A 19801-nucleotide genomic window follows, 5' to 3' on the forward strand; every position below is an offset into this window, starting at 1 on the left:
GTTTCCCTAGGTGCCAGCTGAGCTAGAGGCCAAAATCTACAGGTAGGCACTTTGCAAAAAACACCTCTGTTTTCTGTCAAAAAATGGGATGTGTCCACGTTGTGTTTTGGGGGCATTTCCTGTCGAGGGCGCTAGGCCTACCCACACAAGTGAGCTATAATTTTTAACAGGAGACTTGGGGGAACATAGAATAGCAAAACAAGTGTTATTGCCCCTTGTCTTTCTCTACATTTTTTCCTTCCAAATATAAGAGAGTGTGTAAAAAAAGACGTCTATTTGAGAAATGCCCTGTAATTCACATGCTAGTATGGGCACCCCAGAATTCCGATATGTGCAAATAACCACTGCTCCTCAACACCTTATCTTGTGCCCATTTTGGAAATACAAAGGTTTTCTTGATAGCTATTTTTCACTCTTTATATTTCAGCAAATGAATTGCTGTATACCCGGTATAGAATGAAAACCGGGTGCAGCTCATTTATTGGCTCTGGGTACCTAGGGTTCTTGATGAACCTACAAGCCCTATATATCCCCGCAACTAGAAGAGTCCAGCAGACGTAACGGTATATTGCTTTAAAAAATCAGACACTGCAGGAAAAAGTTACAGAGTAAAACGTAGAGAAAAATTGCAGTTTTTTTCACCTCACTTTCAATATTATTTTTTTCTTCAGTTATTTTCTGTAGGAAACCCTTGTAGGATCTACAAAAGTTACCCCTTGCTGAATTCAGAATTTCATCTACTTTTCGGAATTGTTTGGGTTTCTAGGATCCAGCATTGGTTTCACGCCCATTTCTGTCACTGACTGGAAGGAGGCTGAAAGCACAAAAAATCATTAAAATGGGGTATGTCCCAGTAAAATGCCAAAGTGTGTTGACAAATTGGGTTTTCTGATTCAAGTCTGCCTGTTCCTGAAAGCTGGGAAGCTGGTGAATTTAGCACCTCAAACGCTTTGTTGATGCCATTTTCAGGGAAAAAACCACAAGCCTTCTTCTGCAGCCCCTTTTCCCCATTTTTTGAAGAAAAAAAACGAAATTGTCACTGTATTTTAGCTAATTTCTTGGCCTCCTTCAGGGGAACCCACAAAGTCTGGGTACCTCTAGAATCCCTAGGATGTTGGAAAAAAAGGACGCACATTTGACTTGGCTAGCTTATGTGGACAAAAAGTTATGAGGGCCTAAGCGCGAACTGCCCCAAATAGCCAAAAAAAGGCATGGCACAGGAGGGGGAAAAGGCCTGGCACAGGAGGGGTTAAGCAAGACAATGTATTCATGCTGCTATTCTTAAGTGCACACATTAAAATATTGAAAATCCAAAGCAGGAGTTTGAATGCACCATAGACAAAAAAAAGAGGGTTTGTTGCTTTTTTGCCTTAATAGCCCTACACTTTGAGTGACCCATGACTTCAATACACCTTATATTCCCCTTTCATTAAAGGCATGCCCAAAATCTATGATTCCAGGTCTTCAGAAAACTTGTGAACCTGCCGTGCAAGCTAAGTTAGATGATAGAACAACTCAATATGCACCCTGCTCTCAAAATACTGCTTCAAAGTGCAAGTGTGTGGGAGACATATTGCTAACAATTCCTTAAAGTATACCTAGACTGGACTTTGGCTTTCCGCAGAGAAGTATTTTTCTCCCACATTATGCTACTGGCAGTTTGGTGCATCATTCCACCTTCCACGGAGTGCTTGCATTGTCATGCACGAGGGACTAGGTAATATCACAAAGGTGCACTGAATCATCAATATTAGATTGTTTATCATATATGTGCACTAAAGAGAAAACAATTTTTTCTTTGTTTTATTTCACTGCAGCACGGTTTTGACATCTTATTCATGACTCAAAGTGCAAGCTAGACCTGTTTGCTTTGCTACTTCAATGATGACCACCTCACACAATCTCGCCAAGAGAGAAGTTCTTTATTTCAATAAGCATGTCACTTTTTTATTTCACAACACAAACTGTTCAATTACTGGAAACATCTCTAAAGTCACCGGGCATCTGGGAAACACAAAAAACACGTCAAGTTTGCAGTGGCCACGTTGTTGCACGAGGCTCGTAAATTATTCAAGAAGCCATCAACAGGGTCATTCGACACCTTGTTTGTTTTTGTGCCCAGTTAACAAACAGCAAGAAGCTCTTGGCCACAGAATGTCAGTGAAATCCTTTATACCTGCTTGCATGCCTCGGCATCAAGTGCAAGACCTGGCCTGTCCAGCACCTGTGATACACCCCACCAAATTTCACAATGATATTTACAAGCAATTACGTAGGTGAAACTCTAGGAGTGGTTCGGGTTTGGCTCGGCAGAAAACTGCATCAAGTTCTCTACGGCAGCTACATTTTACAAACGTGTTTTTCACAAAAAGCTAATTAGAGCTGTTGAAGATTTCTCACTTTTCCTTTTATCAAATGAAAACAGTTTAATTGAAAGATCCACAGGCAAAATGGCTCCAGTTCTGGCAATGGATTGATTCACTTCCCATTCGCCGTGTGTGATACGATCAACGCAACTGTTTGCGCAGTCCATTGGTCTGAGGCAGACAAGAAAACACAAAGTCCTCCACGTCCTACCACCTTATCACCTAGGGTTCTGCAGAAGCCTCTAATTTCAAAAGCAGTTATTGTGGCCGATACTGTTACTTCTGGTAGAACATAAACATCTTAGCTAATCAGTGCCTTCAAATGGAAGAGAGCTCAGATGTTCCACTGTGGGAACATTTGCTACAGAAGGACAAGCATTATGTGCTGCTATGGTTCTATTTGTCCACAAAAGGTTGGTACCACAGTGGAGTGATGCTAAATGATAACCACCACTCTTCCCTCTCCACAGAATGTGATAAAGAGCACATAACTCTTGGATACCTCACAGATATAATTTGACATTGGGGTGGACTGGGACCCCAATAAGGGTTGGGGAACCCCTGTGCTGCAGGGACCTGCGTTACACTACTGTGCACAGGTCAGATATACAATTGTCACGTGCCATGATGAACATTTTAAAGCTGGTGCAAGCAGGACCCTCCACATGGTTGGCACCAAACAACAAGCAAAAGGCAATCCCATGACTGACAGCATGAAAAATAGCAGGGCTGCAATGGAAATATGTACTGACCTATGCGACAACAACTGCACTCGGGATCCGCTCTACAAGCTAAGAGTGTACGTAAAAATAAATACAATAGCATGTCAAGATTCTATGTAGTTGTCTTCAAGGAGCACTCTTTCTTTTTACCATACCTGGCTAGATTTGGGGGGAAAAAAGGCAGGAAACAGCAGTATATGGGGCTAGAGAGCCTTAAATAAATATGTAATTTACCTGTTACATAGTTGAGCCTTGATTTACTCTAATTTGGTAACAATAAAAGTCCTAGGAATGGGAAGGCAGAAGGAAATGTAAGGCTGAAGACTGAAAAAGAGTGTAAAATATTTTTAACTTCTTTGGGTGCAAGTTTCCTGAAAGGAGTCTCTATGTTGGCTTCATTCCATCACCTTTCATGGGTAACCAGTCCAGCTAACAACCTCACTCAGTTCTGCATTCTCAAGTGTGCTCTATCTACTACTCACTGGCCAGAGTAGGCAAAAACAAAGTCATGAACACACAAGTGGCATTCTTCGATAAGAAGCGCCCACCATCCGCGTCACAGCAGGTAGGCATACTCCACAAACAAATTCCTGGCCAAAGGCCATACCCTGTAGGTCTCCATGAGACATGGCCACAGGTGATGCTGAAATGGGACAGTGGTCAGTATTTATGGTACATCAAGAACCGCATTTTTTTTTTTTTAAATACCTCTGGAAAAATTCACTCTTGCCAAATCACCTGCAAACGAACATTACAAAAATAATCTTTAAAAAAAAAAAAACAGGTGATGGGACATTAGGGTTTACCGTTGAAAACCTAAAAACAACTGGTGTATGCTAGTCATGGGTGGCTACACAATAATAACGTGCCACTCCCAAAGCACTGTCCATAACCTCACACAACAGTGCATTTGACATTACCAATGAAATACAATGCAAAAAACAGGAAACTCGCTGCAGAAGTACAACAGAGGACGAAGATGAAATTTCAAATCAATAAAATACAGATAGAATATCACAAGCTAAATTCTTCCCAACTAAGCCTGGGCAAACTGTGTTTACAAAAGGGTCACTGGATGTCATTTCTGCTCTTTAATAGCGTTTGCGCCCGCTTTGTGCGCTGGTGCACTTTGGTATTAGAGAAGGTGCAGCAGACGCCTGTGCAAACCTCTCTCTAATACAGATATAGCACCAGCGCTATCATTGGAGGCGTTCCCTCATTTCATCGGGACATGACCCCATTCAAACTAGGGAATCACTTTGCCTCTGCCCTCCCTCTGCATTACCGCTGTGGGCGCAGAGGCAAACATGCCTTAGGAAGGTGCACTGAAAGCACATTTACAGTGCACTTTCTAAAGGCAGCCCTCTGGAGGGAGAAAAGGGTCCCATGACCACCCTCCCCACCCAGACATCCCCTTGCAGGCGGGTGCAGTCACTCACTGCACCCACCTGCAAGGGGATCTCTAATCCCCTTACATTGCACAAAAAACCTGGAGCATCTTTTAAATAGGTGCTCTGTATTTCACTTAAATGTGCTTCTCTGAGGGCAGCGCGAGTTCATGGCTGCTATTGAATATAATATGGCACACTATCCTTGCTTTCGGCGAGCACACCTTTTGAAAAGAGCGCCCATAGCAAACAAGGAGAGTGTGCTGTATTCTATAACAAGGCCCATGGTTGTTAAGCGAAATGCCAGAGATTACGCCATTATGCCACAGGGCGTATTTTACATTTAATTTGGGTAAAAATCTTATAATTAAAGCAAAGGAACAAACAAAACATGAACAACTGTTGTTCTCGTCAAAAGCGCTTTTGTGCAATTTTTGTGTGTGGAATGTGTTTCCCGATACAAGGTTGCTCAAAATGCTGGATCATCATTTCACATTATAACATAATTTTCTGGGAATTTCATTTTATAAGTGAATTTCGTCCAGGCTTATTTTAAAACTGAAATACAGCATGGCCATTTGTTGGGAAGGATGTTAACTTAAAAACCTAGTGTAGTTAGGGTAAACTTAATTGAATATATTTGGTAGAAGAACTTAAAGGGTCATATGGCGAATGATGTCACAATAGGGCTCGAAACTCCAGCTGACCTCAAACAACGCAACATTCTGGAACGCCCAATGTGGGTGAATGTTATAGCTGCAGCTCCGGGGAAAGACAACTGTTTTTTCCTTCTCTACTGCGGATGGACCCTATACATTTCATGACAGCAAGGTGGTGAAGCTATGGTTACCTTTCCTGAGCAGCTCCTGCAGGCTCTCCACACTCTGATTTAAAACTGCCCAGATCTCATCTTCTTGCAAAGGTCCTCCTCGAACTTCCAGTGCCTCTGCCAGTGACACGTGCATATTACCTGTGGACAAACATCAGATATTTAGAACAATCAGCTAACCTGACTACACAGAGACAAATCTTAACAAGAAGCCTAGAGGCTAAGGTTTCTTGCATCCAGCCATGTTTTAGTAACAACCACTATCCAAAACGAACCACACCTAGATTCATGGAAACATACCAAACAAGCATTTTATAATAATATGGAATAGATTTAGCTCTTATTAAACAAATGTGGCGATCGCTCCGTTATCTAGACCGGTGAAATACATCAAGAAGCAAAGCAAAACGATCCATGCAAAATTTTAAGTCTGCTAGAATAGGATGAAAGCAGTTCTGTGGCATCATCTTCAGATGTTTTGGCAATAAGCTAGGCTACAGTGCGCTTTCCCTTTCAACTGGGGCCTCCTCAGGAAGGTACCTTTAGACTGTGACATAGCACGGATGACGAGGTGGTAAGGAGTGCACAAGCCTGCCACACTTCCACCGAAGCTGCTGCAGTGGTTGAACTAATGTGTAGAACACGGGAAAGGAGACGTGGGAGCACATCCGGGATCAGAACTAGTAGAGACAGGAATCTGAGTTTTGTGAATAACAGACACTGAAGGTGTACCCTGACAACTGGGAAAAACCTTCCTATGGGTGGCCGTTTCTATGCACTGGAATCAGACACAGGGACATGAGATGACAGTATGGTAAGGAGAAGTCAGGTGGTGAGAAAGCGCGAGGGAAAAACCACAACTTCATGCTATAGATCACTGTACAGGGAGTGCAGAATTATTAGGCAAATGAGTATTTTGACCACATCATCCTCTTTATGCATGTTGTCTTACTCCAAGCTGTATAGGCTCAAAAGCCTACTACCAATTAAGCATATTAGGTGATGTGCATCTCTGTAATGAGAAGGGGTGTGGTCTAATGACATCAACACCCTATATCATGTGTGCATAATTATTAGGCAACTTCCTTTCCTTTGGCAAAATGGGTCAAAAGAAGGACTTGACAGGCTCAGAAAAGTCAAAAATAGTGAGATATCTTGCAGAGGGATGCAGCACTCTTAAAATTGCAAAGCTTCTGAAGCGTAATCATCGAACAATCAAGCGTTTCATTCAAAATAGTCAACAGGGTCGCAAGAAGCGTGTGGAAAAACCAAGGCGCAAAATAACTGCCCATGAACTGAGAAAAGTCAAGCGTGCAGCTGCCACGATGCCACTTGCCACCAGTTTGGCCATATTTCAGAGCTGCAACATCACTGGAGTGCCCAAAAGCACAAGGTGTGCAATACTCAGAGACATGGCCAAGGTAAGAAAGGCTGAAAGACGACCACCACTGAACAAGACACACAAGCTGAAACGTCAAGACTGGGTCAAGAAATATCTCAAGACTGATTTTTCTAAGGTTTTATGGACTGATGAAATGAGTGAGTCTTGATGGGCCAGATGGATGGGCCCGTGGCTGGATTGGTAAAGGGCAGAGAGCTCCAGTCCGACTCAGACGCCAGCAAGGTGGAGGTGGAGTACTGGTTTGGGCTGGTATCATCAAAGATGAGCTTGTGGGGCCTTTTCGGGTTGAGGATGGAGTCAAGCTCAACTCCCAGTCCTACTGCCAGTTCCTGGAAGACACCTTCTTCAAGCAGTGGTACAGGAAGAAGTCTGCATCCTTCAAGAAAAACATGGTTTTCATGCAGGACAATGCTCCATCACACGCGTCCAAGTACTCCACAGCGTGGCTGGCAAAAAAGGGTATAAAAGAAGGAAATCTAATGACATGGCCTCCTTGTTCACCTGATCTGAACCCCATTGAGAACCTGTGGTCCATCATCAAATGTGAGATTTACAAGGAGGGAAAACAGTACACCTCTCTGAACAGTGTCTGGGAGGCTGTGGTTGCTGCTGCACGCAATGTTGATGGTGAACAGATCAAAACACTGACAGAATCCATGGATGGCAGGCTTTTGAGTGTCCTTGCAAAGAAAGGTGGCTATATTGGTCACTGATTTGTTTTTGTTTTGTTTTTGAATGTCAGAAATGTATATTTGTGAATGTTGAGATGTTATATTAGTTTCACTGGTAATAATAAATAATTGAAATGGGTATATATTTTTTGTTGTTAAGTTGCCTAATAATTATGCACAGTAATAGTCACCTGCACACACAGATATCCCCCTAACATAGCTAAAACTAAAAACAAACTAAAAACTACTTCCAAAAATATTCAGCTTTGATATTAATGAGTTTTTTGGGTTCATTGAGAACATGGTTGTTGTTCAATAATAAAATTAATCCTCAAAAATACAACTTGCCTAATAATTCTGCACTCCCTGTATAGTTCTTGAAAATAAGCACCTCCAATACATTAAATGTGTCTTGCAGCAAGCTTCAGAATATGCCAGCCATGTTTTTCTCTGGGTTCAGGTGTAAAAGGGGCCGTCCACGATTTTCATTATGTAATCTTGCACAAATCCCATTTTATGCATATTCTGTGTCCCTTTTAGCTGTATGCGACTGCTTCAAAGCAGAAAATGTCTTGCTGGAACTGTGTGCTGGACCTTGAGATACTTTTCTGCTTCAACAAGTCTCTCGCCGGTATCTCAAGGGACTTTTTATACAGTCAGCTAGGATACCGGTGAAATGTATTTAGCACAATATGCGTGACCTTTACAATGTGCAATTTTTAGGAAAATTATACGTAGTACGCAAAATGTAAATTTCACAATTTCACCCAGTCCTAGGTGGCATAAGAATCGACTGCTCTCCTCACTTTGGAGGTTCTGGCTTGGGCAGCCTCCTGCGAGGGCGTCCTTTCACTTGGGCCTTGTACTGCGGCACAGATCCGTCACTTCTTCAATGTGACGGAAACACAACAGATGAGGGCATGGCTGTTTATTCAGATAAAGTGCTGCCATACCAACCAGCTTGGAATGTCCTGAATGTGTTAGCTTCCTTAAATCAGTCCCAGATCTCTATTCAAACCTCAAAGCTCTCAAATAAATAAAAACGTCACCATGTACCTGCTGCAGCGCCTGATAAAAAGAACTATCCTTTCGGTGACACGCAGCTTCAGAGCAAGCATTGAAATGTTTCTCTTTTTCAATTAAACATTTCCATTCCTTTTCTCAGTAATGTACCTTCATGCTGTTCTTTCATATTCTCAAAGAGATTCAGGTCGTTCTGCATCAGGACAATTCAATGTATTCTCCATTTCCTGTAATATCAGATGTGGTTACCCACCTCTTAAATCATGGAAACAGCTGCTTCTGTCATTGTCCCTACCTGGAGGAAGCTTTAAACCCTGCTTCATACCTTTTTTAGGTCTCGCATGCACTGCATGTGCTCTCGCGTGCAAGAGAGATTGTATACAACAAGGGGTCAGCAGCCCATCCACTGCTCAACATTCACTGGCTTCATTGTCCCTCTTATTTGCTGCCTTCTAATTGGCTCATGCATGCCAGATTCACTTCCTCTTATTTCGGCTGGAGCATGGACCAAGTACTAATTGCTTTATCTTTATTGCAGTCCTTACGCTGATTGCGCTTTGACTGAGGTACTACTTTTATTCTTTTTCCCCTGTCGTCTTTGTTGAACCTTTTGCCATTTGTAACCATGTTTTTCTATGCTACACACACATTTTCTCCTATCAAATGGATGTTCATTGTGACAACAGATGTCATCTGCTTTTACTGTAACAGCACACGTTATCCGCATCCAAATGTATTTTTGCAAAGACATGGAAATGGGCGCAACTCCTTTCTCTATACAATAGGATTTTTTGCCAAATGTCGTATGTTTTCTTCTATCACGCATGGGAAGATTAACTGATTTGCGCTGAATCATAGTGGTATTGTGCAGAGACCTAACAAGCAATGGCAAAGCCAACAGGTCTCACCTTTGAGACTATTGGCTTTGCCAATGCTATTTTGCTCATGCTGTACAGCATGGACATTGCCGGGTTTGGTAAAGATTTGTAGCCATGCTGTACAAATGAAAATTAAAAGGGCTATTTTTTAAATTAATTTTAGACACACTGCAATCCATTCACACCGCTATACAGCATGGCTGCAAAACATTGTTAAAGCCAATAAATCTCAAAGATGAGACCTAATGACTTTGCCAATGCTTGATTTTTGATCCAATGGTCTTGTTTGGCACATCTCACCACTACCAATCACCCTTTAAGGTTTCCTAGTTTGAAAAAGCTACCTCTGATGCCAGCATTAATGAAATCTTGTTAATGCTTTCAGCTATAAGTAGGACAGCCATTATCCTAGGCCCCTCTTGTTCACCTTCCAGAATTCCTTCTTTGCTCCATTTTTCTCTTCAGTAATATCGACCACTCTGCAGTAAGGAACCCAAAACCAGCAGACAATACACCAAATATTGCAGATACTCTACAGTGCCAAGAGCCGCTGGAAATGGGGAATTCACCATAAGAAAAAAAAGTAAAATGCAATAAGTACAGAGTGGTAATGCTTTGTCATGGTAACATGAGTAGGCTCATTATACCATTTGGAAAAATGGTAACCTGGAAAAACACAGAAGTTACTGTGTGAATGAAGAGTACGCTGGATACACACGGGGGAGGCTGGGGTCTCCATTTCACTTATCTACTGTGGAGACACTCATACAAACATAATGAACCGTGGGAATCAGTCATATCCCGGATTCAGACAATGTTGCACTATGTGAACAAGCGATATGCCGGATATTTGAACTCCAGTGCCTCATGCCCATTTTGTGTTTAAAGAAAAAAAAAAGTTGTGCAACAACATAACTGTCATGAGGAACGGCTGCTCATGTTCTGTTCGTTGTTGTTGTGTCAGTGCTCCCTCAATAGCGTTTTTCTGTGAACAGTCTTTAATTATGCGACCAGGCGTAATGATGGAATTTCGTGTAGTAAGGGTAATGCAAAATGATAGAAATTACTCACGATTATGCTGGCATAACAACATTTCAGGTGTGCTTAGGAAAAGAGGCATACAGAGGTGCTAGGGAACCAAACAACTTTCAAGCAGGTGCTCACTGTGCTAAAAAACAAACAAAAAAAGCCAGGTGGTGAGCAATCCTCACTCACACACAGTCACAAGTACATCACCACCACATGATTGGCTCTCTTTGTAGACACATAGAATGAGAGGATCTTACAGCAGGATGAGGTGGCATTGCGTGAGTGATAGCATATTCGGACGGGGAGAAGTGTACATGGAAAGAAGGATTGTACAGATATTGGGAAAGTATATAATCGAAACACAAACTAAAGCACATCAATATGTTGACAGTGGGAATGCAAACATAGTGTGTTTCCTACCGCAGAGCAGACCAAAAGAACTGGAACACACCAACCATAAGACACTGCTTCCCACTTGTGACATGAACACACAAGTTCTGAAACTCCTGGAGTTACACAACTTCTGGAAACCACCCAGCCACAAGTCACTAAGCTGCATAACTAAACATGGCTCCCAGTCAAAAAGCTGTGGGAATTGTGAATTTTTCACTGTACAAAAATGTGTATGGCAACAATGCGGATGGGTTTACCTTACCAGAAAACTAAACAATTTGATATTTCATCATAAAGGCATAATATTTTTCATTTTCAGAAACAACTTACAAATAGGGATAATGTAAAAGAGTGCACTTTTATATTGAATCAAGTTATTGTAGAATTGTAGACAGCTAGGATCCCACAAAATGATAAATGAGCACTGCCTACCCAAATGGAGACAAAGACAGAAATATAAGAGATTCCTTGGAGTGAATGCTCTAATCAACTGATTAGGTTGGTTAGATTATGTGGAAATTTCAAACCGCAGAAATGTGCATGTTTTGTTACAATTTATACAATAGTGTTTTTTATTTTATTTTTTCCAATTAAAAATTGGCAATACTCTAGCCTGCTTTATGCAATGATCTAGTAGAACTGATTGATAGGTAAACTAAGAATGTTGAAGTCCAAATAAGGAAGTGAGCTGGATCCCTTACATAATACACACTCCGTACCAAACTGCCTCTTAAATGAGACCACATCGATGTACAAGGAGAAAGCTGAAAAATTAATAAGAATATTTCACTAGTTTGCAGAAGCTGAAATAAGTCTGCCATTCTGATGTTGATAAGGCAGATATTTGCTTGCCTGGCTTCTGGATTAGAAGTGAAAGTGAGGATGGCAACACAAGTCTGCAAGGTATTGTGAAAGTTTTCACTGGTCTTCACATTCAAGATAGAGACTCAACAGATAAGTTCTGGAGGCCACAAGATGCCAATGGAGGGGTATTCTGGATTCCCAGTCTAAAGACACAAGGGCAAATGCAGTTAAAGATGCTATTTCAGAATGAGAGAACAGGCGCTATTGTATTTCATTTTAGTTGATATTATTCTCCTCTTCTGCAAAAAAATCACAAGTGCAACAACAATAAGGAGCCAGACTACCTGGCAGGGAATGTAATGTGCATGCATGCTTTTAAGAATACTGTGCATCATGTGTAGCCCTCTTGCCCTGACTAGAGTGGTGGTCCCTGCCTGGCAGAGGTGCCTACCCTAGTCAACCAGGAACCCCATTTCGAACAACCAGTGTCAGGAATATTAGTATAGGGGTAAGTGCTATGTATCACCGCCTAGCAGCATCTGCCAAGCATGGCTCACAAAGACAGATCTTCTCCCAGATCAGAAGATGTATAGTTATAAGACACACATCTGAACTTGGACTGAAAGTCTTAGCCGTAGGTAGCCAATCTCATCTCCATAAGAACAATAAGAGATAAAATATGAGTTATTAGAGGGTGCGAGCACATCTGCAAATGTGCATTTGTCACAAAATGCTCTTTTGCCTTTGGCAGCTGCCTGATCTCGTTTATGAACAATTTTACATGAACTACATATCACCCCCTGAAAGGGCTTTTGATCGTTTTTCACTACATGCACCCTCACCTCCCAATAGCACTCACTACCAGTGCTCAGCATTTTAGCGACTGAGGAAAACATGGTTGAAGACAGAAAAAATGAATCTAAAAAACTACAACTTTTTAACAGCATACATCACTATGTATGGCTGCAACAGGACTAGGCATTATGGTGGTGGAGGACAGCTAGGTTGCATATTTAAGAACCATACTTTTAAATAAGTATGGGCAAAGCCAATATGTCTGGTGTTGGAAGCCAAACTTATGAGTAGTCAATGCTTGTTTTGTCATGGTTTTTGTAATACTTTATAGGAGATGCCAAGCCCTCGCCAATATTAAACAAGCATTTGCAATGCAATGGGTCTTGTGTTTGCTTAAGTTAGAGCTATTAGCATTGTAAATTACTAAGTGGACTTTTCTTGCCACATAAATTGAAAATGAAAAGTAAAACAGTTGTCATAAGCAAGCCAATTCAAAGTGCGACGGCTGCCATGAGCGTGAAGGAGAGACACTAAAGGAAAAAAGTTTGTTCGCAGTCAAATGTATCAGCAAACGTCCAATTATCCATGTAACAGGGTTGATGGCCAAGGCGGTAACAAAACTGCTTCAAAGAGGGACAAACATGAAGTTTTTACCAATGATAACAAAGGATTTTTTAAAGGCAAGCCCATGAACGAGTGATAATGATGGGCGTGTGGCGGGCGTGGTTAAAAGACCACAGATAAATTACATCAGAGCTCGACCTAAAAAAAAAAAATTGGTTAAAAGCAAAAATATTTTTGGACTCGCAAAACAAACTTTGCTGTAGCATTTCCTTGTACTGAAGGGAACTACTTTGTGTGTAAAGAGCTCCTTGTGAAAAAGCAGAATGCTATCACTCCCAGTGACATTAGTCAGTGGCTGAAGTGAGCCGACACACAACTACCCCATACTGTAGTGGGCAGAATTAAAATGTGAATGGCAAAAACAACAGATCAATGGTTAAAAAAATCACATAAGTAATATATATGTATAGCAATGGATAAATAGATAGATAGATAGATAGATAGATAGATAGATAGATAGATAGATAGATAGATAGATAGATATTTTTAGTAGTTTTGTAAGATGAAAAGTCTAGGCCCACGCCAGAGCTAAAAATGATAGGCAAAAGCCCAAGATATATGTGGCGGTATTGCCTGAAGGAATGTGTTACACAGTTTTGGCCCTGGTATTCCATACAAGTGTAATGCTCCCACTATAGAAAACAAACATGCTAATGCAAAGTCTCCTGGTGAGCTTAAAATACCATATCTTTCTGAAATTCGCTTTTATTTAAGAAGAGTGTTGCAACATCATTGATTAAGGACTCTTGGGGAAAAATACATGGGTTAAAGGAAAAAAGAGAGAGAGAAGCAATAGGCCAAAAAAGTGTCACTGCTAAGCTGGCACATCTCCTGAGTCCCAGATCTACAAAGCACACATGCAGTCCCCGTATCGTAACAACCTTCCACACACACCGCAAAACAGAGCATAGAAATTTAAATTCAGTTGGGAAAATTCCTGAATTTTGCACTTCATTAAGTTTGTAATATGTAACATTTCGTAATTTTGAACTGCAGGATACTGGTTTGCACACCAAATGTTTCACAGAGACATTTTCTGCTGAAAGCACTCTCCAGTGTGTATCTCATGTGACTTTTTCATGCAAAGTACGTCATCACATGAGATACTGGCAAATCGCATTTCGTGCTAAAAGTGCAATTTTACATTTCCTTTAATTTCCGCATGAAAAAATAAACAACTCCTACGCCGATGCCGTGCAAAAGCAAACCACTCATCCCACAAAATTTGAGAATCGCTTAATTTATTTAAACATTGTTTGATACTCTGTCCAGCATAAAAAGATAACACAGGAATTTAGTGGAAGATAATAAAACAGTTCACCTGAAACTCGCTGGCTAAAGCACGTTGCAATTAATTATGTGACAAACTTTTCTATTGCACTGTTCCAAAGTTTCATTTGGTTAATTAAAAAAGCATTCCAGTCAGTTCTGTAGATAAACGTTTTTTTGTTGTTGTTTTTTTTAATGACCGATTGACCGAATAGAAGTGCAATGGAGCTAAACTGCAAACTCGTCTCGGGTTAAAATAAATACAAATCGTGCGTAATAAGAACGGAATAGCATCTAAAGCGAAACCCTTGCAAACAGTCACCGAGGCATGTGTTGTCTACAACAGAAACTATCTTCTTTCTTTCAGCCATTTATCATTGTTATCTAAACCAGATACCTCCTCTGTGGTGTTAATCCTCTCAATTATATCTTATTTTGTGATAAGAACCCATGCTGTGTACTTTAGACACGAGACAAAAGCCTTTGGCATGCAAGTTGCCAGGTAACGTGGCAACTGGGGCTGCTGGCCCTGCCTCCATGCCATTCAGTTTCACCGCCGACCTTCCACAGCGTGCTTGATATTCTTATCGCCCTAGTACTATCTCCTAATATCTCACTGGACACCAACAACCGACAGCAATCCAGTCAGCTTCACACCTTTGCCACTCTGATGAGGCCTTGCAGATGTCTCCATGTGAACGCGAGGATTGTAGAGAAAAGCCGTCAATTATTTATGACACGCCCATCCCTGACTGAACAGTCCCCGGCGCTAGGCTGAGTAAAGCAGCTCAGAACCGGAGCACCAGGCAAGCAGGGGTTAACAAAAGAAGCCAGCATGATATTTTTTCCATAAAATTGCTACAGGCGGCGATTTTCCCCCTTCAACATCATCTTCCACTTTTATTGGCTAGTGGGCTTTGCTGGACACAATACTTATCCAAATTTGATTCATTAAATACTTCCTCAGGGTGTAGTATACAGCCACATTTTAACGGTTTTGCTTCCATTAGCATTGAGGTAGAATGAACAATACGCATGTACATGACACAGAATAATTCACATTTCCCACCATCGCCCCTTCCTATTCTGCTACACCCCGGTGCAACACCATACATGCCATCATTTTAGAAGAGGACGACGGGATATTTTAGAGAACTAATCGGGAGAATGTATTGCTCCCACTGACTTCCACCGAGGCCTGAATTGAGTCTGTTGTCATGTATGGGACTTGAAAATCTGTAGGGTCGGATATCAGAAAAGCAGACGTGTGATTTGTTTCCCTTACCTGTCAAAAGCCTTATGGCAGGCAGAGGATCTGTGAAAAAAACATGTTGTACACTGACGACCTGCAAGAGCATGTTAATGACATAGAATACCATATCTCTCAGTCACTGTCGGCTGAAACCTGTTGAGGAATCGGGTTTTCGAATGTAGAAATCGGGAGGCGAGACCAGCCTTGACATCGGTAGTCTACCGCCTGAATCCGGACGGTTGGCACGTATGCAACACTGAAGTGCACGCAAGCCACATATCTTATTTAAACATGGCATCTGGATTTCCCTTTGAGTAATACGTGCTTCGATACTTCGATGTGGGCGCTTCAGCTTTCACAGCGTTTCGGCCTCCATTGCTCCCGCTCCTATTGGTCCTTCCTCTTGGGCCTCCATTGCTACAGTGTGCCACTAAATTCATGTTACTGATGTTCATAGATGAACAGTGGTCATGTTTGCTGTGGAAGGGTTCCTATTCAGTGCATTTACAGCACTAAAAGAAGCACATAATTACTACTACTAACACATGTATTTTAAATAAGACGAAGCACTCTTCCTTTTATTTGTGTACGTTGTCCAAATATCGAGCTAACATGTTAATATCTCTTTCACTATTTACTACCTTAGTGATAAGGGGCACTTAGCCAATAAGATGGTAATTTATTTCTGAGTAAAGGAGAAAATGCATACTTTTCGATGCATGTTGTTACACTTGCATACATTTGTGTCCCTTCTAAGATAGTGAACTCTGCATCACGAAATCTTCTACAGGTTTTCTCTTAGCAGTTTTTCTGCCAATGCCAAGGGGCTGATTCACAAAAATGGGAGTATATATGTAGGTGCAGAAAAACTGGAAAAAAAAATTCTGGGTACACTAAGCTGTTCACAGACTAACTGAAAGTAGTAACTTTCTAAATTTCATATGCTTCCTACTTTTTTTTAAAGTGCCTTTAAAAAGCTCCCAGCCTTTGGTGGCACTTGAGGATGTACTAGAAGAAAGTATTAAAAAACATTGGTAATTACTTTTATCGCCTTTCCAATGACAATCCACGCATTCCTTTTCCGGGAATTCCCGTATTAACACTCTTTTCTATCTTTAGGCCTATGCAAACCCTCTTAAAATAGTTGATGTAAAAAAAAAAATCAAAAAAAAATCACAAAGTCTCGATTTTGTCAATGAATATCTACAATTTATGCCATTTCATTTTTTTAAACTTCACTCAACTAAAAATTATCAAATGTTTTGAGACAAACATATAAAGGAAGATATGTCCCTGTTCAGGCGACACCACGTATAAAACCTACACCACGGTACTTCCACATTCCTAACATGTCATAAGTAAAGTAAGGAATGTAATTTTATAACACTTTCCTCTTTTTTACACCAGCAGTATTGCAACCCTCCGGTACGGCATTACTCGAAGTCAGCTCAAGTTGTAAGTGAGGAGAAGTAGGAAGTCAACAAATGACAGGGTCCCCAACAATAAGACTCTTTACATGAAGAATATGAAACAAATGTATTAACAGTTTGTCAGATGTCGCCAAAGGAGAGACGTTGGCTGATATTTACTAAGCATTTGGATGCTCATCTTTTCCACCTCAAACTTTCCCAGACAGCTAACAGCACAGCTGCAGAGCTCAAAACAATGAACACTAAGACATAATTTCCTACATAACAGAAAAGGTTTCTACCGTAAATGTCCCACAGTGTGCTCTCTACATTTGTTGAGCCTCAGACTGAATGCCTTCTGTACCATCAGGTTATCTGATGCTGGTGACAGACACCAGCAGACCTTTCAGGCATGAAAATACTCTGCCACAAATGTAGGGTACTCAGACAAGCTACAGTCAGCTATTACAATTATGAAATTACCCTTGTTAAATCATCCAACAAAACACAGTAACTCTTCAAGACATTGAATTATTACATGAACTCCACAAGATTCTCTAATCATCTAGCCCATTCCATGTGTAAGTGAATAACCGTCAATAAAATCAACAGCTTGAAGACCATGAATTACCAGATCCACCAACGCATCAATTTAACAAGGTCATTTTTCCCAAAATTGAGCCTATGCCTTATCCCCTCAGGGTTATCTCAAAGTAAGCCAATGTCATCCCATCCTCAGCAGTAACGGAGATATCCGGTGACACCCTAACACCTACTAAACATCATGACTGTGTTCCTCAGGGAGCTGTCTTCTGGACACCCTCAAGACCAGGCAGATACTGTCCTTTACCAAGAAAGCAGACAGCCAACCTTTAGAGACTCTCTACCTATTGCCTGATTGAACACCTGCTGCCCCTGTGGAAGACTGTGGCAAGAGCTGCTTCTGTTCAACTCCATGAAAAGATTAAGAACACACCTCTTTGCAAGATTATCAGTCCAGATTCAATCCAAAATGCAACAGCAACACAGCTACCATCCATATGGTTGACAACTTGTCTCTGATCTTTGAGAACACCAACCCCAATTTTCTAGTACTATTCAACCTCTCCATAGCATTCACCGAGTCCCACTTAACATACATGCACTTGAAATGGGTTTCAAGGAAGAATAGAACCCTTTTATTCTTAAAGAATTTGCACTACAAGCCATCCTTCATAGATAATTCCTGACATTAAACAAATTATGTTAGAAGGTAATAAGACTCACCTCAAGGAGCACTGAAGTGGGGAGAGTGGGGCATCCCACACATACCAAACCACATCACCCACACTCACTTGGATCAAGAGGACAGTCAAATGAACTCTGCCTCGTAAAGATTTGTACTTGAGAAAACCAAAGTTCATCCAGTGAAATGCTAAGTGACTAAGGGCCGGATGTAGCAAAGGTTTTTACCCATCCTGTGTCTATGGGAAAAAGTGTTCGTACATATGGCCCCTAGTAATTGGGGAACTGTGCAATATTTAACAAGCATTGGCAATGCCAATAGGTCTGGCTTATGAATACACGGTCAAGCCAGATCTAAAAATTCATGTACATTCATGAATCCACTCTTTCCACCTGCTGCTGCCAGAGAAAACACCATAAATTATCTACATAACTAAGACACTTTAGTATCATTATAATGGCATGGATGTGCACCTGAAAGTTCAAGCTCAAAAAGCTGGGTAAGTAAACAAAGCAATACCAGCTGTGTGCTTTTTCGTTGAAGCACACAACTTCTGCCAAATCAAAAAATATATTTCTGGCTCCCAAGAAGTAAGCGCAGCCAAACTCCCCCTCCCGGTGATTCTCACAGAATTGTCTGGTGACAGCTGAGCTGTCAAGCCGGACAATAAAAATCACAATAAACATATGGTATCTAATCACAAACAGATCCCTATCCCTAAAAAATATAACATAATTAGAAATTAGAGTTGGTTGCTAGAATGCCACAGAGCTCACGGCACCTGCATTTCAAGGACCCCATAGCAAACATTAAGGAGTGTGCTATAAGCACTGAGGTTACTACTGGTTTGAAGACAGCTAAGCACACTTTGAACAGTACTCGCTCACAAACACTCCGCACACACTTAGTCGTGCTATTCGACACTAGGCCACATTCTGTGCCACTCAAACAACATCTTGTTATTACTCCAACAAACCTGGTTCCTGTCTGAACATTTCAGGTGACAAGCATTCATCTTCATCACCCAGGGATCCCCTGAAGCAGGCTATTAAGTGTTTCTCTCAGATGCAATCGCCCAGCTTTTCCTTAAAATCATCCAATATTTTATGGGGCACACTTCCCTGCCCACCCTTGCTGCACATCACCATTTATCCCCAGCAGCATACTTAATGTGTGTGGCTGGTAGTCTGCTTGCAATAATTGCTATATTTGTGTCGGTCTGTGTGCAGGGATGCCTGTACCTCAAGTTAGTCAATATGGGTAGGGGTCTGTACATGTTTGTTTGTGCACATGCAGTGTTTGTGCCAGTTTTAGCACACATCAATGCCAACAAACCAAAATGTCAAAACTACAGCAAGAGAAAGGACAATATCAGCTTACATAAATGGTTTACAATTTTATGTATGCCTTCCGACTTATGGCTCTCACAAATGTCCAGTTAAAAAATGTATATTTTTCCTTGCATGAAGTAAACGTATTCCTGACAATAAATTATAATGTAAACATAACCACATTACTAGAGCTTAGCCACATAAATATGAGTAGACATATTGTACCGCTATGATAGTTAGATTTGGTGACGTATGCAAGGCAAATGCATGACGCACACCATCAGATTTTTACTTAGATTTAAAGGTGGGCAGATCCCATGTCCGAAGCAAAGCCAGGAAAATAAAAGTCAACCAAGGTTCATTTTCGGATACTATTAAGAAAATAAGGATG

General features: G+C 41.1%; 1 protein-coding gene across 9 annotated transcripts in view; it reads right to left on the minus strand.

The window, feature by feature from the left end:
- Window positions 1–19801, minus strand: part of PTPN13 (protein tyrosine phosphatase non-receptor type 13) — a 1045801-nt gene that overhangs the window by 844572 nt on the left and 181428 nt on the right. For all 9 annotated transcript variants that reach the window (XM_069236135.1, XM_069236143.1, XM_069236122.1 and 6 more), the window contains exon 2: window positions 5327–5446. In XM_069236135.1, the coding sequence (XP_069092236.1) occupies window positions 5327–5441 (115 nt within the window). In that variant the 5' untranslated portion in view covers window positions 5442–5446. The remainder of the gene's footprint in view (window positions 1–5326; window positions 5447–19801) is intronic.

Source organism: Pleurodeles waltl, chromosome 1_2, assembly GCF_031143425.1.
Source record: "Pleurodeles waltl isolate 20211129_DDA chromosome 1_2, aPleWal1.hap1.20221129, whole genome shotgun sequence".
Taxonomy (NCBI): Eukaryota; Metazoa; Chordata; class Amphibia; order Caudata; family Salamandridae; genus Pleurodeles; species Pleurodeles waltl.